General features: G+C 37.1%; 1 protein-coding gene across 1 annotated transcript in view; it reads right to left on the bottom strand.

The window, feature by feature from the left end:
* The window catches only part of doc2b (double C2-like domains, beta), a 133,930-nt gene that overhangs the window by 15,770 nt on the left and 98,498 nt on the right, over positions 1-19,662 (bottom strand). Inside the window, exons 4-5 of the mRNA XM_053332323.1 lie at positions 11,796-11,905; positions 5,014-5,140 (exon numbers count right to left, since the gene is read on the bottom strand). Of these exons, the coding sequence (XP_053188298.1) occupies positions 5,014-5,140; positions 11,796-11,905 (237 nt within the window). The remainder of the gene's footprint in view (positions 1-5,013; positions 5,141-11,795; positions 11,906-19,662) is intronic.

The following is a 19,662-nucleotide window of genomic DNA, read 5'->3' on the forward strand; positions in this document are numbered from 1 at the left end:
CAAGGTTTGGAAGGACTGACCAACACACTCACCCCTCAGGTCTGACCATTAATGGGCCTTGTCCTTTTGTGAACACTGTCCAGCTACTCAACACTGTGGTTATGCTGCTGCTGGCGTAGGGTGGACAAATCAACGGCTTTTAAACAGCTTGCATGCACTGTAATGAGACAAAGTGTAATCCAAAACAGGGATTAAACTAGTTATTTTTTTTTATTTTAGAGGGGTAGAAGGGTGCGCAACAAATTTGTGGCCATCTCTTACATTTTGAGCCATTGGTGTTCAACTGTGCTGAGGGAAAAGAGAAAGATATTACACAGAGACACGGATCCAAGATTCATTGCCAGATTAGGCGGCTGGCTCCTACACTGTTCATGCCTGCTTGCTGTCTACTGGTGCCAGTGCTGAGGGCAGATCCAGAGTTGAGACTGGCAGACACATCCATTAGATAGAAATGGATGATTGGTCACAATGTTAGAAAGGACGCAGCTGTCCAGGTACCTTGAGATTACCAAAAACAGCCTTATGTCTTCCAAAGGCCTCGATGCGTTTATGAGCTTCTCTTCTCTGTGGTGGTAACTATACGTATGTATCTCTGGTGTCTATATAGCCACTTTCATCAATGTGCTGTAACCTTTTTCCATATAAATTGGACTATTTCAGGTACATGCTTATTGGAAATTCTTGGGTGCTGGCCTTTGTGCTCTACCTTGATTATATATAAACTTCCACAGCATTGAAAATTCAAATATAGGAATGAATTGAGCGATTTGCTGATGGAAGGAATATATTGACCCTGACTTTAAATCCACCAAAAACAAAGCAAAAAAACATAAATACAGGTATAGAACTATAATTAAATAGTCAGATATTAATGTGGGTCATATTGGCAATAACTAGACAATTTCCAACCACAAAAAACCCAAATATCTACATAATGAATAAAGGTATCTGTGGTATGCTACAATGAAAGTATCAAGGCATCCGTCATGAGTCATTACAGTGTAAGACAAAACCTGGTTTATGAAAGTACTCCACAAGTTGTTACAGGAAAGAAGAAAGGTCATATACTTCATTTAAATTAGCCTTTTGTCTTTCCAGATCACTATCTCCATCTCTACATCCAACAAACTTTAGACTGGCTGATGTCTTCTGAGATTCTTGTTCTTCAGAGGTGAGATAGTCACAATAGTGTCACAGGTAATTCAATTTTGATGAATGTCTCATTTCTTAAATAGAGTTGGATTAGTGAAAACTTGATTTAAACAGGCATCATACTTTATTTGTTTACTGCTTACTTGATTTCCAAACTAGCTTCACAGTAGATGAGCACATAATTGAGTAGTTTTTTCTGTACTCTGGTCATTCACTTTATTCAGCACTTCTATTGGAATATATTGAGTGAAAATGGGATAAACCTTTAGATATTTATACTACATCTAATCATTGTTTTCCACATTTCCTCACCTATATATTTCAACCTGTGACTGGTCTGCTGTCAGGGAAAAATCAACCATAATTCATGGCTGCTAGCTGCTGGATGAGATTATTAAATGGTTGGCGCTCTGTCCCCCAGCACAGCAAACAACATCCTCTGTTCAGACAGAACTCCTTATTCGCTTTTTCAAGAGCAAGCAGAGCAGAAAGCTTCCTGCCTTGAGCTCTTTCAGTAACCAGCAGCAGTCATAGCTTCACTTTCCCTTGAACCATGCAAAAAAATGGCCATATTGTGCTTTATAGTCTTGCTTGCTTGTGTGAGACAATATGTGACAGACTGGTCCAAAATAGCAAAGCAAACTAACTGGGACAGAACTGACAATCCCTGAAAAACAAAAAAACAAACCAAAAAAAAAACACTTATGGAGTTTGACATGCTCTTATAGCCACACTGAAAGTCACTGCATGCCACCGAGGCCTGAAATATAAGATCTAGTAAAACCTCCTCAGTATTATCTTCACTAGGAATATGGAAATGTATATATAGGAACTGCATCCACTCTTTGATTCTTCACCTATTGATTGTTCACTAGGTGTTGAAAAGCTGCAGGTTGAAGCAAGTCTACCTTCAATCTTCTATATCATTTTCACTTTCAGTCATGGTGAGATATGGATTCTGTCTGAAATGTCATATAATCTACTGGAGGCTATGAAACGATCAGTACGGACAGTAAATATCCACCTGATCACACCTTTTTTTCCCTTGTCATCACCTTATAGATATCGTCATATCACAGGTGTACCATTAGACACACACACAAAACACCAACAGCTATGTGTGGCTGTTATTTCTGTTATTTTCTCTGTAACTATTAGCTATCAGTTAAGCACAAGCATATTTAATATTTTCCGCATGCTGTTTCACATTCCTTCATGGACAACAAAGCATAATGAAAAGAAGCAACAGGAATCAGCCTCTCCAAACAGAGGCAACACATCAACTCAAAATATGGATGATCCCGATTTACACTGTATTATTATTTTTTTTTTTAACTATAAACTGTGTGGGCAATTCAAAAAGGGATCAAAAAGGGTATTCAATCACAGTTCAATGACACTCCACTCCACTTCCATGCTCTCATAACACATAATCCACTCCTGCACCCTACTGATGGTCTCAAAACCCAACGGGTTTAATTCACATAACAATCTGTCATGTGGTTTTAACTAAATCCTTATAGATACTGTGGTTTGGTCTTGCAATTATTAATATGTTATGCCATGCCTTGTAGTGATGTACAGCAAGTTTATGTTTTTTTTCTCTGTTATGTGCAGGATCATTTCATTGGGTATATTTTTTTGCACCATAACTAATGAAAAAAAAAGACATAATATATTATACAGCATGTCCTCAGTAAAAGTTAAATGACTGTATAGGTTGAAAATGGACCTATAGTTATGTTTGAGTGAAAGCCGCCATCTAGCGGCTATAATTTGGAGAATTGACAGATGGCGTCAATATAAGGTGACACATTTCCATAATCACAGATGGAAGGTTGAATGACTTAATGAATAGATAGATAACTGGTAAAAAAAACAAAACAAACTTAGCTGCAGGAGACAGCTGTTCACTTCCTGTTTCCAGCCTTAATTTGGAATAGTTTTTTAAAAAGCGTAACTACGATTGTCAAAGTGTTTATAGTCAAAGTGTATAGCCATGATGATGGTGATTGCTGAACTGTACGGATGTAGTCACTTTAATCCACAGCATGTTTCAAGTGATCAATTTACTCAAAACCATGTTCTTTGCCCAACCCTAACACTAACTAAGTGGTATTTGTGCCTAAACCTAACCAGAAAGCACAAATAGAGGTTTCATATAAGTGTCAAATGCACCTATGTGGTTGTTGTGAGGGTGTGAAGCTACTATAATCTGAATTTCATATTATTTGGTATTTAACAGTTTAACTATGTTCCTGTAAAAATATATATAATTATAACACCAATAATGAATAGCATAGTGTAGAATAGAGAAAATAAGAATATTTTCTCTATGCTACACTGTATTAAGGACTTCGATATATGCAACAAGTTTTGCCATATATCATGCTGAAGTTTTAATGAGGAGTAATGCTAAGGAAAATAAAGAAATGTAGCAATACAGTGAGACATGAACATGATCTGAAAACAACAACAACAACAAAAACAAGTTGAAATAACTCTGGTTACACTCAACAGTGAAAAACTAGCAGGCATTTAGAGGTAAAAGGCAAAAGCTTTTCAGAAGTGTTGATATAATAACAAATAATGACAAATGATGACTTAAAAAAATTTAGGTGTTGTCTCTTTTCCTGTACTATTGACTACATGACTGCGTAATTGTATTGATACTGTAAGATGGTGGATATTTTAGCATTATCATCTATGATCTATTAATATATTGATAGCTAGATGGCATTACAGCTAATATAAAAGACACAGATGAAGGTTAGAGGCTGCTGTCGTCCATCAGTTGCTGCCACGTTGTGTCCCTCAGCTCATTGGTAAAACAAACCACCCTGCAGCCATGAAACTGCAAGTCCAAGGTTTTACATAATATTCTGAGATAAATCTGCATGAAATATAAAAAAAATACAGTATAATGCATTCTTACCTTGTAAACAGACTGACCTATTCAAATAGACCACCCACGTAAGTATTACTGAATTATTTCTCTGGCCCATCAGTGTCTAATGTTTCCTCCCACTGATTTCTTGATTGCTTTATAGTTTACCATGTAATATAATGAGGTTAACCCCTTATTTAATATGTAATATGATATTAGAATATTATTGAAATATAAGATACAGCACAAAATAAAAATAAATGCACTTAGAAGTGTAGTGTGTATAGTACCAAACTGTGCAGTAAAATACAGTTTAGCTTAGTATAATGCTGTATATACTGGAGCATTATATTGTATCGCACATATTGTATCGTCTCGTATCGTATCGTATCGTATCGTATCATATGGTATTGTATCGTATTGTATAGTATCGTATTGTATCATATCTTATTTTATCGTATCTTATATACTGGAGCATAGCTTAGTATCGACTACACTAGCATATATAGTATAGTATACACTGTATCATAGCTTTGTATAACAGTATTATATAATAGATGCTAGAGTATAGTATAGTTAATTATAGTATGATAGAGTATACTGGAGAAGGCATAGATACTAGTACAGTATATATACTGTACTAGCATTCATAGTATAGTACAGTATAATACAATATATACTGTAGTACCATTGTGTACAGTATAGTATGGTATAGTATAATATATAATATAGTTTTTTATCACATAGTACAATATATACTGTAATAATGCTTGTATATAGTTATTAAGTTTAGTATAATGTAGTATAATAGTATATTAGTGTAGTGAGGTATAGTATTGGTTTGTGAGGGTTAAAGTATTGTAGAGAAGAGTGCTTTGGAGTGTGTGTGTGTGTGTGTGTGTGTGTGTGTGTGTGTGTGTGTGTGTGTGTGTGTGTGTGTGTGTGTGTGTGTGTGTGTGTCAGAGTGGGCTTACAGGTAACTGTTTCTCCAGGCAGTTGTTGAAGTTCTTGGTTTGGTTGGGCTTCAGCTTCTTAAGGGGGATTCGCGTTTCCCCGATGAACTCGTTGTGGCGGAATTTGTCCTCATCACACACTGAAATCCTGAGAGGGGAAGAAGAGAACAAAAGGCGGAGGCGGACCAGAATTAAGTGAAGCTCAGATAAAGGTTTTTGTTGCTGAGAGGAGGATTACAACTTTAAAACCAGTCATTTTCCACCTGGAGCCCATCATCCTCCATCACAGGGATACTTCACTATAGAGCTACTCCCACTGACTCTCTCTATGGAAGCAAAACCCTAGTAGCCCTGCAGTGAAGGTGTTCATAAGATTTATGCCAGACTCAATCAGTATGACAGAAAATGATGGGATAATTATGCTTTAGGAAGCATTCAGCCATGTATGGATCAAAAGACTCTCAGTGAATAAAACGAGAGGGGAAACTTTTTATGAGACGAAATCAAGAGGTATTTCAGATGTGAGTGTTTCTGATTATATCAAAGCCATTTAAAACCAAATCATGACTTTAACTTGAACATATCTTGCTGTGTTTACCTTATTTACTCAATTAGTGCGGCTTGAATTGAATTGTGCTGTGATGCATGGTACAATACATCCAGCTTGTTTACTGACTTGTATTATGTGACCATTTTTCCATTTTTCTATTTATCGGATTCTATTGAACACCCAAACACAACAAGCATCTTTATTTCCAATGTATGATAACCTCCTTTGAAAAAAAATTAGAGTATGTTTCCCAGTGTGCTATACAATGAATAAAAGAAGAGGAATCATTATTCATTTGGCAAGGCAAGGCTGTTTTGTGTATGAAGACGGTCTCATATACAGAGATCGATTCAAAGTCCTGCACAGAGAAGTTAAAGCATTTGGAAAAGAGTAAAATAATGGAGATCACTACTTCCCATTGTTTAGACTTTGTCCTGTGCATCAATAGTAGTCAACTCTCTAGTGATCTAAAAGGTATCATAGGGTTGTATTTGTTACTTAATGTAGAGATTCATAAGTAATATAAGACTTAAACATCAATTCTGTGGCTCTTTGGCAACTAGTGTAGAAATTTTGGAAGTGGTGTGATGTGGGCTGTCATTTTGGCTTTGGTTTTGAGTAAGCTGCAGGTGCCTGATGGTCTGTCTAGGAAGTCCAGTCAGAACTCCTTCGCAGTAAGCAATTTGGAGATAAAAGCATGACTAAATTTTTACAAACATGTTTTATAATAAGCTCTCTGACTCTCTGACTTTGGCTACATTTTTAAAAAGGTGATAAAATGTTGATTTTGTTATTGCTTTTACATGACTTAGGCTGGATTTAATTAAAATACCAGGTGGACTCAAATGCAGAATGCAACAGGAGGGTAACAAGAACTACAGAAAACAACTATTTATTACCAGACTCTGGTTACAGGCAAAGGTAGAACCCATAAGTTTACATATTTCCACATTAGATCCCAGTATTTTTACTTAAAGGGAATAATAGAACAATGTAAGAAATGACTCCACACACTGATTGGCACAGCTTAACAAAAATTAAAATATTAAAGTACACATGTAACACTTCTCCCACTCAGTCCAGTCTTCTCAAACAGGGAGAAATGTCTAATGAGAAATGGCTGGACTGGTGGACAATGCCAAGTCAGGAATATAAAGCCAGACTGTGACAGCACCATGACAAGTGTTTAACCTGCTCTTTCGTTTTTGGTGCCTTGTCCTTTCAGTGAGCAGAAACCCCAAGCCTCTCATCTTTGCTGTCATATAAAATTACATCTGTATTGCAGGATGTTTTGAGACATCTAGTCATTTATTTGCATGATAACTCTATAGAACTGAAGACATTTGATAAGAGAGTTAAGTAAATTTGAGTATCATCAACATAACTATGATAGGCAAGGATATTGTTCTGAAGGATGTGGCCATATGGAAGCATGCACAGGTTAAACAAAAGTGGAGTGGGCCGAGAATTGACCCTTGAGGTACACCACAGGGCAAGGGCATGCATTTTGAATTATGTTTCCCAACACCAACAACAACATAATTCCTTCATATTTAAAATTGCTCCAGAAGACTAACCCAGTTTTCAAGTCTATGTAAAAGTATACTGCGAGTGCCATTACCAATGGGTGCAATTGTATGATAGCTTATAAAAGATGATGATTGATGTTGCACTGAAAGAACCACCGAGGACACACACACACACACACACACACACACACACACACACACACACACACACACACACACACACACACACACACACACACAGTACACTGAGATCCATGTTTATTTTCCAGGAAATATTCGTCTCCATCATTTCATAAAATTTCTAATGAAAGTCAATTATTGGTGTTGGACAACAAAGCTCTCAGAGTCATCCAGTATGTCTTGAATAAATGCGGAGAGCAGATCTTATGTAATCACTCACGGCTCTGAAATGACATGTTCCACACTACATGATTACATCAAGCTCATGTAGTGGAATATTGTTTACTTCAAGTGTTTTTCTCTGCATAATCAGCTTCCATATGGAGGAAAGCATGCAGCCTTTCTGTACCCAGTCACATGAGTAGCTACTATATGTTAGCATTGTAGCCCCAGAATGAAACTCAACGGATAAAAGATAACTTATCTACCACATGCACAGGTGGTGCTGAATCCAAATTTCAATTTACAAAAAGAAACAAATATTGCCGTTTGGAAAAGTGGAGGTCTTTCTTTCTTGTAGCATATTGTTCCTGGAAAATGGTTAATCAAGGCACTGTTATGCAAATAGGTTTTTTGGCCTGTACACAGACAAGTGTCCATCGGATCACATTTCTTGTTATTATGGGATTCAATGCAGTAACATTAAAGTCATATCTTTGTTGACTGGAACACAAAATAATAAAATAAAATAAAGCAATTTTGCAGAGTGTTGATAAGGTTGCCTGTCACTCTATAACAGTGATTCAACAATTACTTTACCAGGTGTGAGATACAATATGTCCTTTCCAGTTCATAATCTATTGTAGACAAATTATTTCACAGGGTTAGAAGAACTAATCACAGTAAATATAATAATAATAATAACTCAATTATTACTGTATTATATGTTATGATGTTTTATGAGCATTTGAATATGAATATAAACATATATTTGGCAGTAGTAGGAACAAATACACTAAAGGTTCATTACAGAACACTTGGTTAAAGGATGGGAAAGGTAGTGGTCTTGTAGGGCTGGGTCAGTACTCAACCAAAATAAAATGATAGCAAATAGTATCAAAATGTCTCCTGTCAAACAAGACCTGCAATTGATCCTTTTAGCACCCAGAGCTATAAAAAAATGAACATTTGTATGGACTTCCTCACATCCAATTAATGCAAACATTATTCAAATTAATGCAACATGTGATTGGCCTATTGCCACAGCAGCTACAAACCGTCTGTGGTGGCAGTTCAAGCCAAGCCAAGCCAAGATGCCACTTAAACGCTCTAAAGTGTGGCTACACTACACGCCTGTTAAGCCAGATAAAAGCAAGTGCACAAAATGTGTAATGGGTTTCGAATTAAGTACTCAATTGGTATCAGCAACACTTTAAGGGTGCTTGGATTGGTACTGGTATTGTCATTTTTTAAACAAAACCCAGCTCTATGGTTTTGGTTAAATATTGAAAAAAAGTCAACATCCTCTATTCTGAATTTTAGTCAATGCCTTCTGGATGAAGTTATAGGACACATCTGGTCAATAAAAACATATGAGGGATCCTTTGTACCAAATACAATCGATATAATACAAAAAATAAATAGCAGTAGAATATCCCCATGTTTGGAGATCCAATTAAACTCTACTGTATAACTGTACTATATTGGTGTGCTGTTCATGCATGAACTTGTGTGTGTGTTCATTGTTTTTATTGACTTGCTGTTTTAAGGCAAGGCAAGGCAGTTTTATTTATATAGCGCATTTCATACACAATGGCAACTCAATGTGCTTTACATTTAGCATTCTGTAATGTTTTAAAGGTGAGCAAAGTCAACAAATCCAGCTAATAATAATGTTCTGTTCAGTTCCATTCCATTCCATTCTATTCTATTCTATTCTATTCTATTCTATTCCCTTCCATTCCATTCCATTGTATTCCATTGTATTCTATTGTATTCTGTTCTATTCTGTTCTATTCTATTCTATTCTATTCCCTTCCATTCCATTCCATTGTATTCCATTGTATTCTATTGTATTCTGTTCTATTCTGTTCTATTCTATTCTATTCTATTCCCTTCCATTCCCTTCCATTCTATTCTATTCTATTCTATTCTATTCCCTTCCATTCCATTCCATTCCATTCCATTGTATTCTATTGTATTCTGTTCTATTCTGTTCTATTCTATTCTATTCTATTCTATTCTATTCCATTCCATTCCATTCCATTCCATTCCATTCCATTCCATTCTATTCCATTCTGTTTCTATTGTAGCAGCTCTCTGAGGCTGATCTAGACACAGTGGTGCTTTGAACAAAATGCTAACATCAGCAGTGCAATGCTATGCTGATGTTAGCATATGCTTGTATTACCAATGCCAACATACTGATGTTTGGCAGGTGTAATGTCCTGCTGTAACTGTCGGGAATGTGTGCTCTAAAGATCAACATAATAATAATGACACTGATGGTAATAATGGTAGTACATTCATCAGATGTTGAGATTTTTCAGTTGTGACCAAGGTGATGGACTAACTGACAGACTAAGATCGCTATCGGTAGAAAAATGATCAGTAAAGCCAATCAGTGCCATTTTTCCCATGACACTTGTTTCTTTCAGTGTACAGCAAACCTATGACAGTCTGGTGATATAATGAGCACCTTGCACTGGTAGGACTACTACACACACAGTAGTTTAACAGTCCTGAGGTGCTTGGGAGGGGTCAAACTGATAAATTAAACCCTCTATTACATACGGCCCACCTATCACTGGAGTACATACAGTATTGCAGCTACAAAATGGATCGGTATATGATTACATAACCTACTTCCACTACTTGATTGCACAGAGATAACACTTTGGTAAAAATAAAGGAGCAAAGAACAGTGAAGTAACACTTATGTTGCATAACAATGACATATTTATCAAGGGAAGTATAGAAGTTTCTTTTTCCAAGTTTTTTATTCTATTCTCAATTGTTTTAGTGAAACACAATAAACCAACAGGAAGTCCTCTGTCTCACCTTAACAAGAGTGATGTTTGGAGTTCACAAAACAAAGGGTTTCCCAGTTGTTACTCTGATTGGAGGCTATCACACGGTCAAGCAAACTTCATAAATTGTAGGGAAAAGAGAGTGCACAGGATAAATAACTGCATCACTCTTTTTTTTTGGGCTCAAATGGCTGTTGCTAATGGATGTAATACATGAATTACCTCAAGAGTCAAGAAGGAGAGAAACAGTCAAACATCACTGCTCCCTCTAATTTATTTCCTAAACCCTTTCAGAGCACATACAGAAAGCCAAGGCTAATACATATGAAAACATGGAGACTCATTTTTCCTCTTTTCTTCCTATTCATGTGTATTCACAACAGCAAATACACTTTGCTATAGAAGCATAATGCTGGCTGAACTATGTCTTCTTTCAACAAAACCAGAAAATGTTAATTAACCTATGGCAAGTTGCAAACATGTCATACTGAATGCATGAGTGAAACATTCAGAGATAGTCCTTTATCTGATCTTGCAGTACAAAATCAGCTAATAGTGACCAAAGCAATATTAAGCTTTTTATGGGTTAGGCTATGTTGAGACACTGGCAGCACTCAGTTAAAGTTAAGGAAAGATCATTTTTACAGTCTGCAGTAACTTGAAGCACAACATGTTAACTCAACTTTAAGTCAAACCTCAACCTTTCATTAACCTAAACCAACTGTGTGTGCTTAGTTATCTAAAAAATGAAGCACACATGGGATTCAGTACTAGTGCCAAAGCCTTCATCTTGTACATCTGCTGTCCACGCGAACCTCTTCCCTCTCTGGTTCACTGCAATTTATAAATGTAGACTTTAATTCCTTCTTATTAAAATGTTCCCTGTCAGCACAATACAGGCAGCAATTATGTTTTTTAATGCAACATAACTGGAAAAACAGTGTAGTATGTAAATGTAATTTAAGGGAGATAGCCGGGGTTGATCTTTCTCCTCTTTTTACTCTTGCTTGTCCATCCCTTTTATTCCTCTCTCTTCTTTTTTTCTATCTATCTTCTACCTCCAGTTATTTTATTTCCATCCCTCTATTCCCCTTGCTTCTGACTTTTTTCCCCCTTCTGTTTCTTGTCTTTCCATCCCCTTATTCATTTAATGTCCTCCCTCTCTCCTTCCCCTCTTTTTTTCTCCTCCCCTTCCATTCATCTCATTTTCCTCCCAATGATCTTTCCTCTGCAACAATTGTCTTTTCTGCTTCCTTCCTTCTATTTTATTTTTCAATCTGTCAGGTCCATTTTATATTCATCTTCTTTCTTCCATGCTTTTACTTCACACTTTCCTTTCCTTCTCTTTCCTTTCCTTTTCTTTCATTTCATTTCTATTAAAGTCAAGTGAAAGCAAGGAAGCTTTACAATCTGTACAACAATACAACATCCTCTATTCTTAGATGCTCAATCTAAGAATAGAAGTCCTATCAATCCTTCAAGTTCTCCTCCCTCTCCATCATTACTTTCTTCCATATCTCATGTCTTCCTCTTCATTCTGGGCACAGAGTAAAATGGCACAAAGTCAAAGAGTACCTGAGTGTTTTTCGGACCATATCCTCGTCAGTGATTCCGTAGTAGGTCAGGGTCTCGCTCCAGACAGGGTTGAGTGTGTTGTGCAGGGTCTTGGTTCTAAGTTTATTGGCCTGAAAGACAAACGGAGAAGTTGCGCTATTGAACAGAAGTGAACATTATGATGGACTAAACTACAAGCTTCCTGTGCCGCCTGCAGAGAGCTCATCCCTCAGGTGTCAGTTTCATTGACATGCTGCCAGAATTATACAAACATCCTTGAAAATGTACAAAGCCTCTCTGGCCTGGTGAAAATTTGTCAATGCATTGACGTCTGGTGGCACGCATGCAAACATGAGCTCACTGCTGCATATTGAACACTGTCGGGAATGAAATATAAACAGCAGGAGGCATTTACATGAAGTGACAGGCATAATCAAAGCCATGCAGGCAGCGAGTGAAAAAGACTCCAGCGTGTTCAAAACACTGAAGTTAAAAGATAGTTACAATGAACTCTGATTCAACCAGGCAGTAAATTCACAACATATTTAAATGTGAGTCACAGGCTGAGACCACCAGGATTCAAATATCAAACACCATAGAAAATGAATACCTTCAATAATGCACCAACTGAATACAAAAAATTAGGAAAGTAATTCATCTTTAAATCCATAGAACACAATAGAAATCTGGACTATCGATACAATAGAAGTAATATTTATCAAACAAAGGGAAGAGGTGGACACTAATTGACACCTTAAAGAGGACCTATCATGCACATGTTCAGGTCTTCATTTATATTCTGGAGCTCTAGTCGAATATCTTCGCATGATTAACTCCTTATTTATCTTTTACTGCCTCTTTATGCAGCCGCTCAGTTCAGCCTCTGTCTGAAACAATTTCCACTTAAGCGGTAACAGGTCTCCCTCGGAAAAGAGATCTCAATCTCAAGGGACTTCCTGGTTAAACAAAGGTTATATATAAAAAATAACAGTCTGAGGGAACAAAACCAGATCTTTTACATTCCTAATTTTGAACTAGATTTTTCTCTTTCAGAGCTGGTTCTCATGTGCAGTTTTTATTGTTGTTCTGAACGGCCTCATTTGAAGGTGGAGTGAGGGTTAGGGGGAGGAGTGTGTGTGGTATAGTTTAAATACAGAGATAAGGACACATACTTTAACCCTCCTCCAGTGTTTGGATCAAATCTGACCAAGTTACAACTTTTAATCATACATCATAAATATTGTGTTTTTCATCTGATTACCTCAAGGCCTTATGAGTTCCTCCACATTAGGCATTTGAATGTATAAAATTGTTGATCACCACATTCAATGAATTTGAGTGGTTTAGTAAACATTGTTACACCTTTGTTGTTCCTGGTCAGAAATGAATGGCTAAGACTATATTATGTTCATCTATTGGGTGGATCAGGTAGAAAACATCCCCATACACTCACCCACTCGCCCCCCAACCATCCACCCCCATCCTTTCCTCCAACCCCCCCAGTGTCCATCCCTCCACATGAACTACACCTTCCAGACTAAACAATGTATTATATCTTCTCACAGACTCCATATATAAAGCTTTATTTGCACCTTGCTCTCATTTTACTCTGTGAACACAATGATAAAGCGACTGATTAAGCGATTCTCTGTCTGTCCGAGAGGCTCTGGAACATATCTTTGAGCCAAATGATATCTTGGTGAATGGTAGTTACTCTGAGACATTGTTTCAGGGGTTTAAAAGTGTTAAACAAAATTTGCTGGTGATTTACGGTTTTTGTGTTATAATATAAGAGCAGTTAAAAGAGACCGGTAAAATTTGACCGTGAACACTTAAAATAAGGGTGGAGCGAACGAACACTGGAGGAGGGTTAATCATAATTATTTAGTATTATGGGTCTTTCGTTAGTGATTTTGACAGGAGGGTAACCACAGTAACTAAGCTACCTTGGTGAAGTCATACACCCATGAGCATACAACAGCTAAGTGGTGCGCTGCCAATATGTTCTGCACAAAGGCGTAAATGCATTATTATTATTATTATTATTAAATAGTCTTCACAGGAATTGTTGGGCCCTGGAGCATTATCTTCAGCACACTATAACATCTGTACTGCATTATGAAATGAATACATATACAATTAAACCCCCATGAAGTATAGATCCAGTAAGATTGCTTATTCAAGAGTTGAATCTGGTCAAACAGGGAGTGGAAATATAGTTTTGAGCAACACAGAAGTGAGTCATGACAGGTAAATCAGTCTCAATAAACACTCTGCGGATGGATATTGTGACAAAAAGTCCGTGAGTGACTTTATTAGCAAGAATTGCATCAATAAATATCAAAACAGACACCACTGTTATTTAGCTACACTGCTACTTTGTCAGAGTTGCTGCATCCACTGCAATCTAGCAAGGTAATGAAAATGACTATGACAGGCGCCACAGCTTTATCAGTGGAATATTGCGCGGGGAAATCCTCCGAGCACGCCGCCAAAGATGACAAGATGAGGACAATGATACTGTGTTGTGAGTCATGGGTGAGGACATGTGATTCTGTTGGATTTAATCAATTAGCTGGTGTGATTATTTGCAATTCTGATGGCAGGTTTCCACGTAATACGGCTCTCGCTGATTGTTTCTCCCTCAATCAGTGGCTGATTCCCACAGGAAGGGTGATAAACACACACACACAAGACAAACACACACACACACACACACTAAGCATCGAAATTATTTTGTTTTTCAAGCTGATAACCAGATTTCGTATAAAAATGCAAATAACATTTTTATTTCATAATTTAATTAAGTAATTAAATGCGAATCTTGTGTACTTTCCATTATTATTCATCCTCTTTAATTTCTTTCCAGGTTTTCAATCTTGTCTTGAGTAATTGTAGTGCAGTAGATACTGAACATATTAATGGTATCCAGTCATTATGCTGTGGAGTGAATTTAGGCTGTTCATGCTCAACGCCACGGGGGTTTAACAAGCTAATCTTGTACTTCCAGTGCTCCCAGTTCAAATGTGTAAGGGTGAATTTTGGCATGCATATTGCTCTCATGACTCATTTTCTGTATACTGCAGACTAGCTACTAATAAAAAATGACCACACTGAAAACAAGTAAAATACCGATGAATTTGGTTCAGTTGATCTGACAAAAAACAGAGGTGTAACCAGGATTTTAGAGTTTCTAAGGTCTGAGTCCATATTCCTCACACAAGCCTGTCGAGTATTTATCATCATCAGTTCAGTGGAGGAAAGGAGGGAAGAATGGAGGAAGAAGGAAGGACAGGAGGGAGGGAGGGAGAAAGGAAGGAATAAAGGAATCAAGGACAGGAGGAAGGAAGAGAAGAAAGGAAAGGAGGGAGGAAAGAAGGACAGGAGGGAGGAAGGAAAGGAGGAAGGAAAGGAAAGAAGGGAGGAAGGAAGAAGGAAGGAAAGGAGGGAGGAAAGGAAAGAAGGGAGGAAGAAGGAAGGAAAAGAGGGAGGAAGGAAGGAAGGACATGAGGAAGGAAGGGAGGAAAGGAAAGACGGAAAGGAGGGAGGAAGATAGGAAAGCAGGACAGAGGAAAGAAGGAAGGAAGAAAGAGAGAAGGAGGGAGGAAGGAAAGACAGAAGGAAAGAAGGAAGGAAAGAACAGTCAAAATAGAGGACGACAGGAAGGTTAAGAGCGTTCCCGTTTTTCAGTCTATAGAGAGTAGCAGCACACACCTGTTTCTGATGGAGGAGCAATTGTTTGCACACAGATTTGCAATTATGTACAAGTGAACCAATAAATTAGGACCATTCACAGAATATGTATGCGTGTGATGAAATTGTTCTCAAAAGCTTTATATGTAATTTTTTTGTGCAATTGCAAATTTCCTCCTCGGGCCAATTTCACTCCATGTGAAGTCATTTTTCACTCCCGCTATAGCCTACTGTGTTTGCATAATACTGTACAAACAAAGAAAAAACATATTACTACACAACATAATTACAAAACTGTACTGCTGTGGTAAACATTAAAAGAATATTCCTGCATAGATGCAAAGAACACACACTTATAACATAATAGATGCATTTAAGTCTATTTCTCAAGATGTTAGATGTGCATTAAGCTACTTCATCATGGTCTAAAGCAGTGTTACTATCCACCATGAAAGTCACAGTGTTCCTAACTTTTGGGGTGGGGAGGGCACCTTGCTTATTTCACACGCACCGCTTGGCAGTTACTAAGTGGATTGTTGGCAGGATGGCAAAAGCAGCAGAAGTGATCAGCTGAATAACAATGTAGTGAGATGACAGGTGACTTGTGGGCAGGGATGTCAATAACCATAATGAAGCAGCAGCATCTTGAAGGTGATGTAACATGTTTGCTTTACAAATCCTCCAATCATTCAGATCCTTGAAGTGATGAAGCTAGTTTTAGTTTAGTTTAACCTTCCTGTCGTCCTCACGGGTCAAACTGACCCTGTCTGTTTTAACTGTTCCTTCTTTCCTCCGTCCTTCCTTCCTCTGTCCTTCCTCCCTCCCTTCCTTCTTTACTTCCTTACTTCCCTCCTTCCTTCCTTCCTCCCTTCCTCCATTCCTTCCTCCTTTCCTTCCTTCTTCCTCCATTCCTTCCTCCTTTCCTTCTTCCCTTCCTTCCTCCTCCCTTCCTTCCTCCTTACCTTCCTCCCTTCCATCCTCCTTTCCTTCCTCCCTTCCTTCCTGCCTTCCTTCCTCTCTCCTTTCTTTCCTTCTTCCTTCGTTTCATTCTTTCCTTCCTTCCTTCCTTCCTCCCTCCCTCCCTTCCTTGACGAGAGGACAACAGGAGGAAACACATAATTGAACAACTCATTCAAACCCTTATTGTCTCCCGTTTGGACTACTGTAATTCACTATTCACATCTTAGGGTGCAGAGAATCAGTCCTGGCTGAATTACACTGGCTCCCCATCTGTTTCAGAATCCACTTCAAATTTTTACTAATAACTTTAAAATCCGTACATGGTCTAGCTCCACTTTACATTTCTGAACTTTTAACACCTTATTCTGCACCAAGAGCCCTCAGATCTACATAAATACAGATGTTGTTATATGTTCCAAGGTCCAGGCTTAAAACTAAAGGAGATCATGCTTTTACTGTGGTTGACCCCCTCAGTATCAAGTCAGCTGAGTCGGTGCCTCATTTTAAAAAGCTTTTAAAGATAAAATGTAAAATGTTATTCTATTAATATTGTTTTATGTGAAGCATCGTGTAACTTTGGTTTTGAAAGGTGCTATAAAAATAAAGTGTATAGTAAATAATCATATGTCCTTGTCTTTGGAGTAGATTCCTATGTATATAACAAACACAAAACATTTAATATATTTATAATACACATAAAATAATCTAGTGGAAATATACAAAAATATACACATAGGATGCATGGTTATATAATCTATTACACAATTCATATATACAGTCATATTTATGCCTCAGTCTTATATTTGTTAATCATTTTATTCATATATTATCTTATTATCTGTGTAGTGTGTTATTATTTTTCAAGTATATTCCACAAATTGACTCCTTTAACTGAGAAACATCTTTGCTTTGTTTTTGTAAACATGCAGATTAATTCATATTGATTCATACAACCTTTGAACAGCCTTTCGATTCAGTCTGGAACCAACTTATTTTTAACTTTTATACATTACATTAACTGTGCAATTTAAAAGTCCACCAGATCTGATAAAGAGTGAACCTGCAGTAGAAGTTTCCTATTCTCCACATTTGATCAGCATGCAATAAAGGGAAATAATTCACCGGTACCACCTGCTCTCCGACGGAGGACAGCGCTTCAGATGAGCAATCGATATCACAAGTCATTTCAGCTCCACATGCTAAAAAAGCCTCTTCACTCTCAAATCAGTTATTGCAATATCTTTGCATGGACCTCTGGATCTCTGCTCTAACAAGATTTAATTTAAAAGTCCTCAATACCTGAAGGAGATGGGCAGAGAGGAGAGAGAGGAAGCTGGGCTGAAACACAGACATCTTTAACTTAACTAGGCCACAACTGCTGGTTTAAGTTAAGTTTAACACCTACATTTTATTAATATTGTTATTATCTGTGATATTTGTGTAGAAGTTAGTGGCATCTAGCAGGAAGATTCAACCTTTATTTAAACTCAAACAATCATTGAGGTTGCCATGATCGACTTACAAGCGCGTTAAAATGAAGACAAAAAAAAGCAGTTCAAGCACACAAATGAAAATCAGTTAAAACAGTTACAGCGTGAAGCAGGTAGGTTAGAGATCAGGGTTTTAAAATGTCCATAGGTTGGTAGGATATTGATTTTTAGTGTGTGTTGAAGGTCATTCAAATAATTTGGTGCACTGAAGCAAAAGACTGATTTCCCAAATTCAGTTCATGCTCGAGGGACGTTAAACATAAGCCAGTCATGTGTGCAATACCTTCCGAGGTTCCCATCCAGCATAATTGACAGGTATGGTGGTTGTTTTCCGACTAGAGCTTTAAAGATAAATAAATACCAATGATTGCAATGAGGCCCTCTCTAGAGCCAAGTGATTGTTTTGTCTGTTCTGAGCTACTATAGAAACACAACGGTGCAACATGGCAACCAAGTGGAAAAGGACCCACCCCCTATGTTAATATAAAGGGCTCATTCTAAGGTAACGGATACATAGCTACTCTTACTTTCCGGTGATTATACACTAATTAATTCTTAATCAAATCACAGTCACTTGTTATAGTTATATGGTAGAGAATTGGGAAGCCCTCATCAGTTTGTTTAAAGTACTTTCATTTAATATCTGTATAAGCGAGACAGATGATGTGTAATTGATCGTCACTCCCATTTGCATAATTGTGGACCTTTCTCGACTTCCCTGCATTGCACCTGCTTTGACTCTATGGCTTAGTGGTGAGTACTGCTAATTTGGTAATCTCATAAAAAGGTCAAAGGTCAGGTGCAAAGACCAAACAGAATAATTGTCTTGCCCTAAAGATACACCCGTGTCATGGCTGACCTTGTACAGTAGTAACAAACAGCAGTGGTGGAACGTAACTAAGAGCATTACAGTTTGAGGTGCTTTTACTTTTCTCAAGTAGTATGATTTTAGACTGCTTTATACTTACTTCTCCACTACATTTCAGAGAGAAATATTATACTTTTCACTCCTATTCATTTATTTCACAGCTGTAGTTTCTTTTTAGATCAATATTTAAAACATGATGTATTTGATATTTGTATTTAATTTACAAAACACATTAAATTTTCCTTTATTCTATGTTGTAAAACCATAAAATATGTAAAATCCCAGGAGGAGTCAACACTTCTTACATGCACTGCATAATATATCTGTATATAAAGTCAATTTGTATTTTGTGGTATTGCTGTTATTACTGGATAGTTGATGTAGTAACCAGATAGGGTTTATAAAGTCAGTTAATCACCTTTGCTACTCTATATAATATATTAATTATATATTAGATGTATAAATGTTGGATATGAAGCTTTTCAAAAGTGTTTATGTTTGTACAATCAATTTCAGAACTGATTCTGTTTTATTCTCATCTCCTCAAACACTGTGTTTATTGTGATTTATTACAAAGTGCAAAATACAATATGCAACGAACAATGTCTAGCTCATAAGAATTCAATTCAATTTCACTCTCCTTAAACTGACTGATTCCTGTATTCTGCATGTTTATTCTTTAAAACAATCAAGTCAAGCAGGGAAATATAATTTGTTTTATTTTATCAGTCATACAGACTTTGTAACTCCTGTCTGTCTTTTTGAGTTATTACTATTCCAGTGTCTCAATATTATCCCAACTATAAATACTTCAGATATTTGCTTTAGCTATGAATCCCACAATTTTATCGAGTGCATCAGTTAATCACCTTGCAGT

This window comes from Scomber japonicus, chromosome 13, assembly GCF_027409825.1.
Source record: "Scomber japonicus isolate fScoJap1 chromosome 13, fScoJap1.pri, whole genome shotgun sequence".
In the NCBI taxonomy this organism is placed as follows: Eukaryota; Metazoa; Chordata; class Actinopteri; order Scombriformes; family Scombridae; genus Scomber; species Scomber japonicus.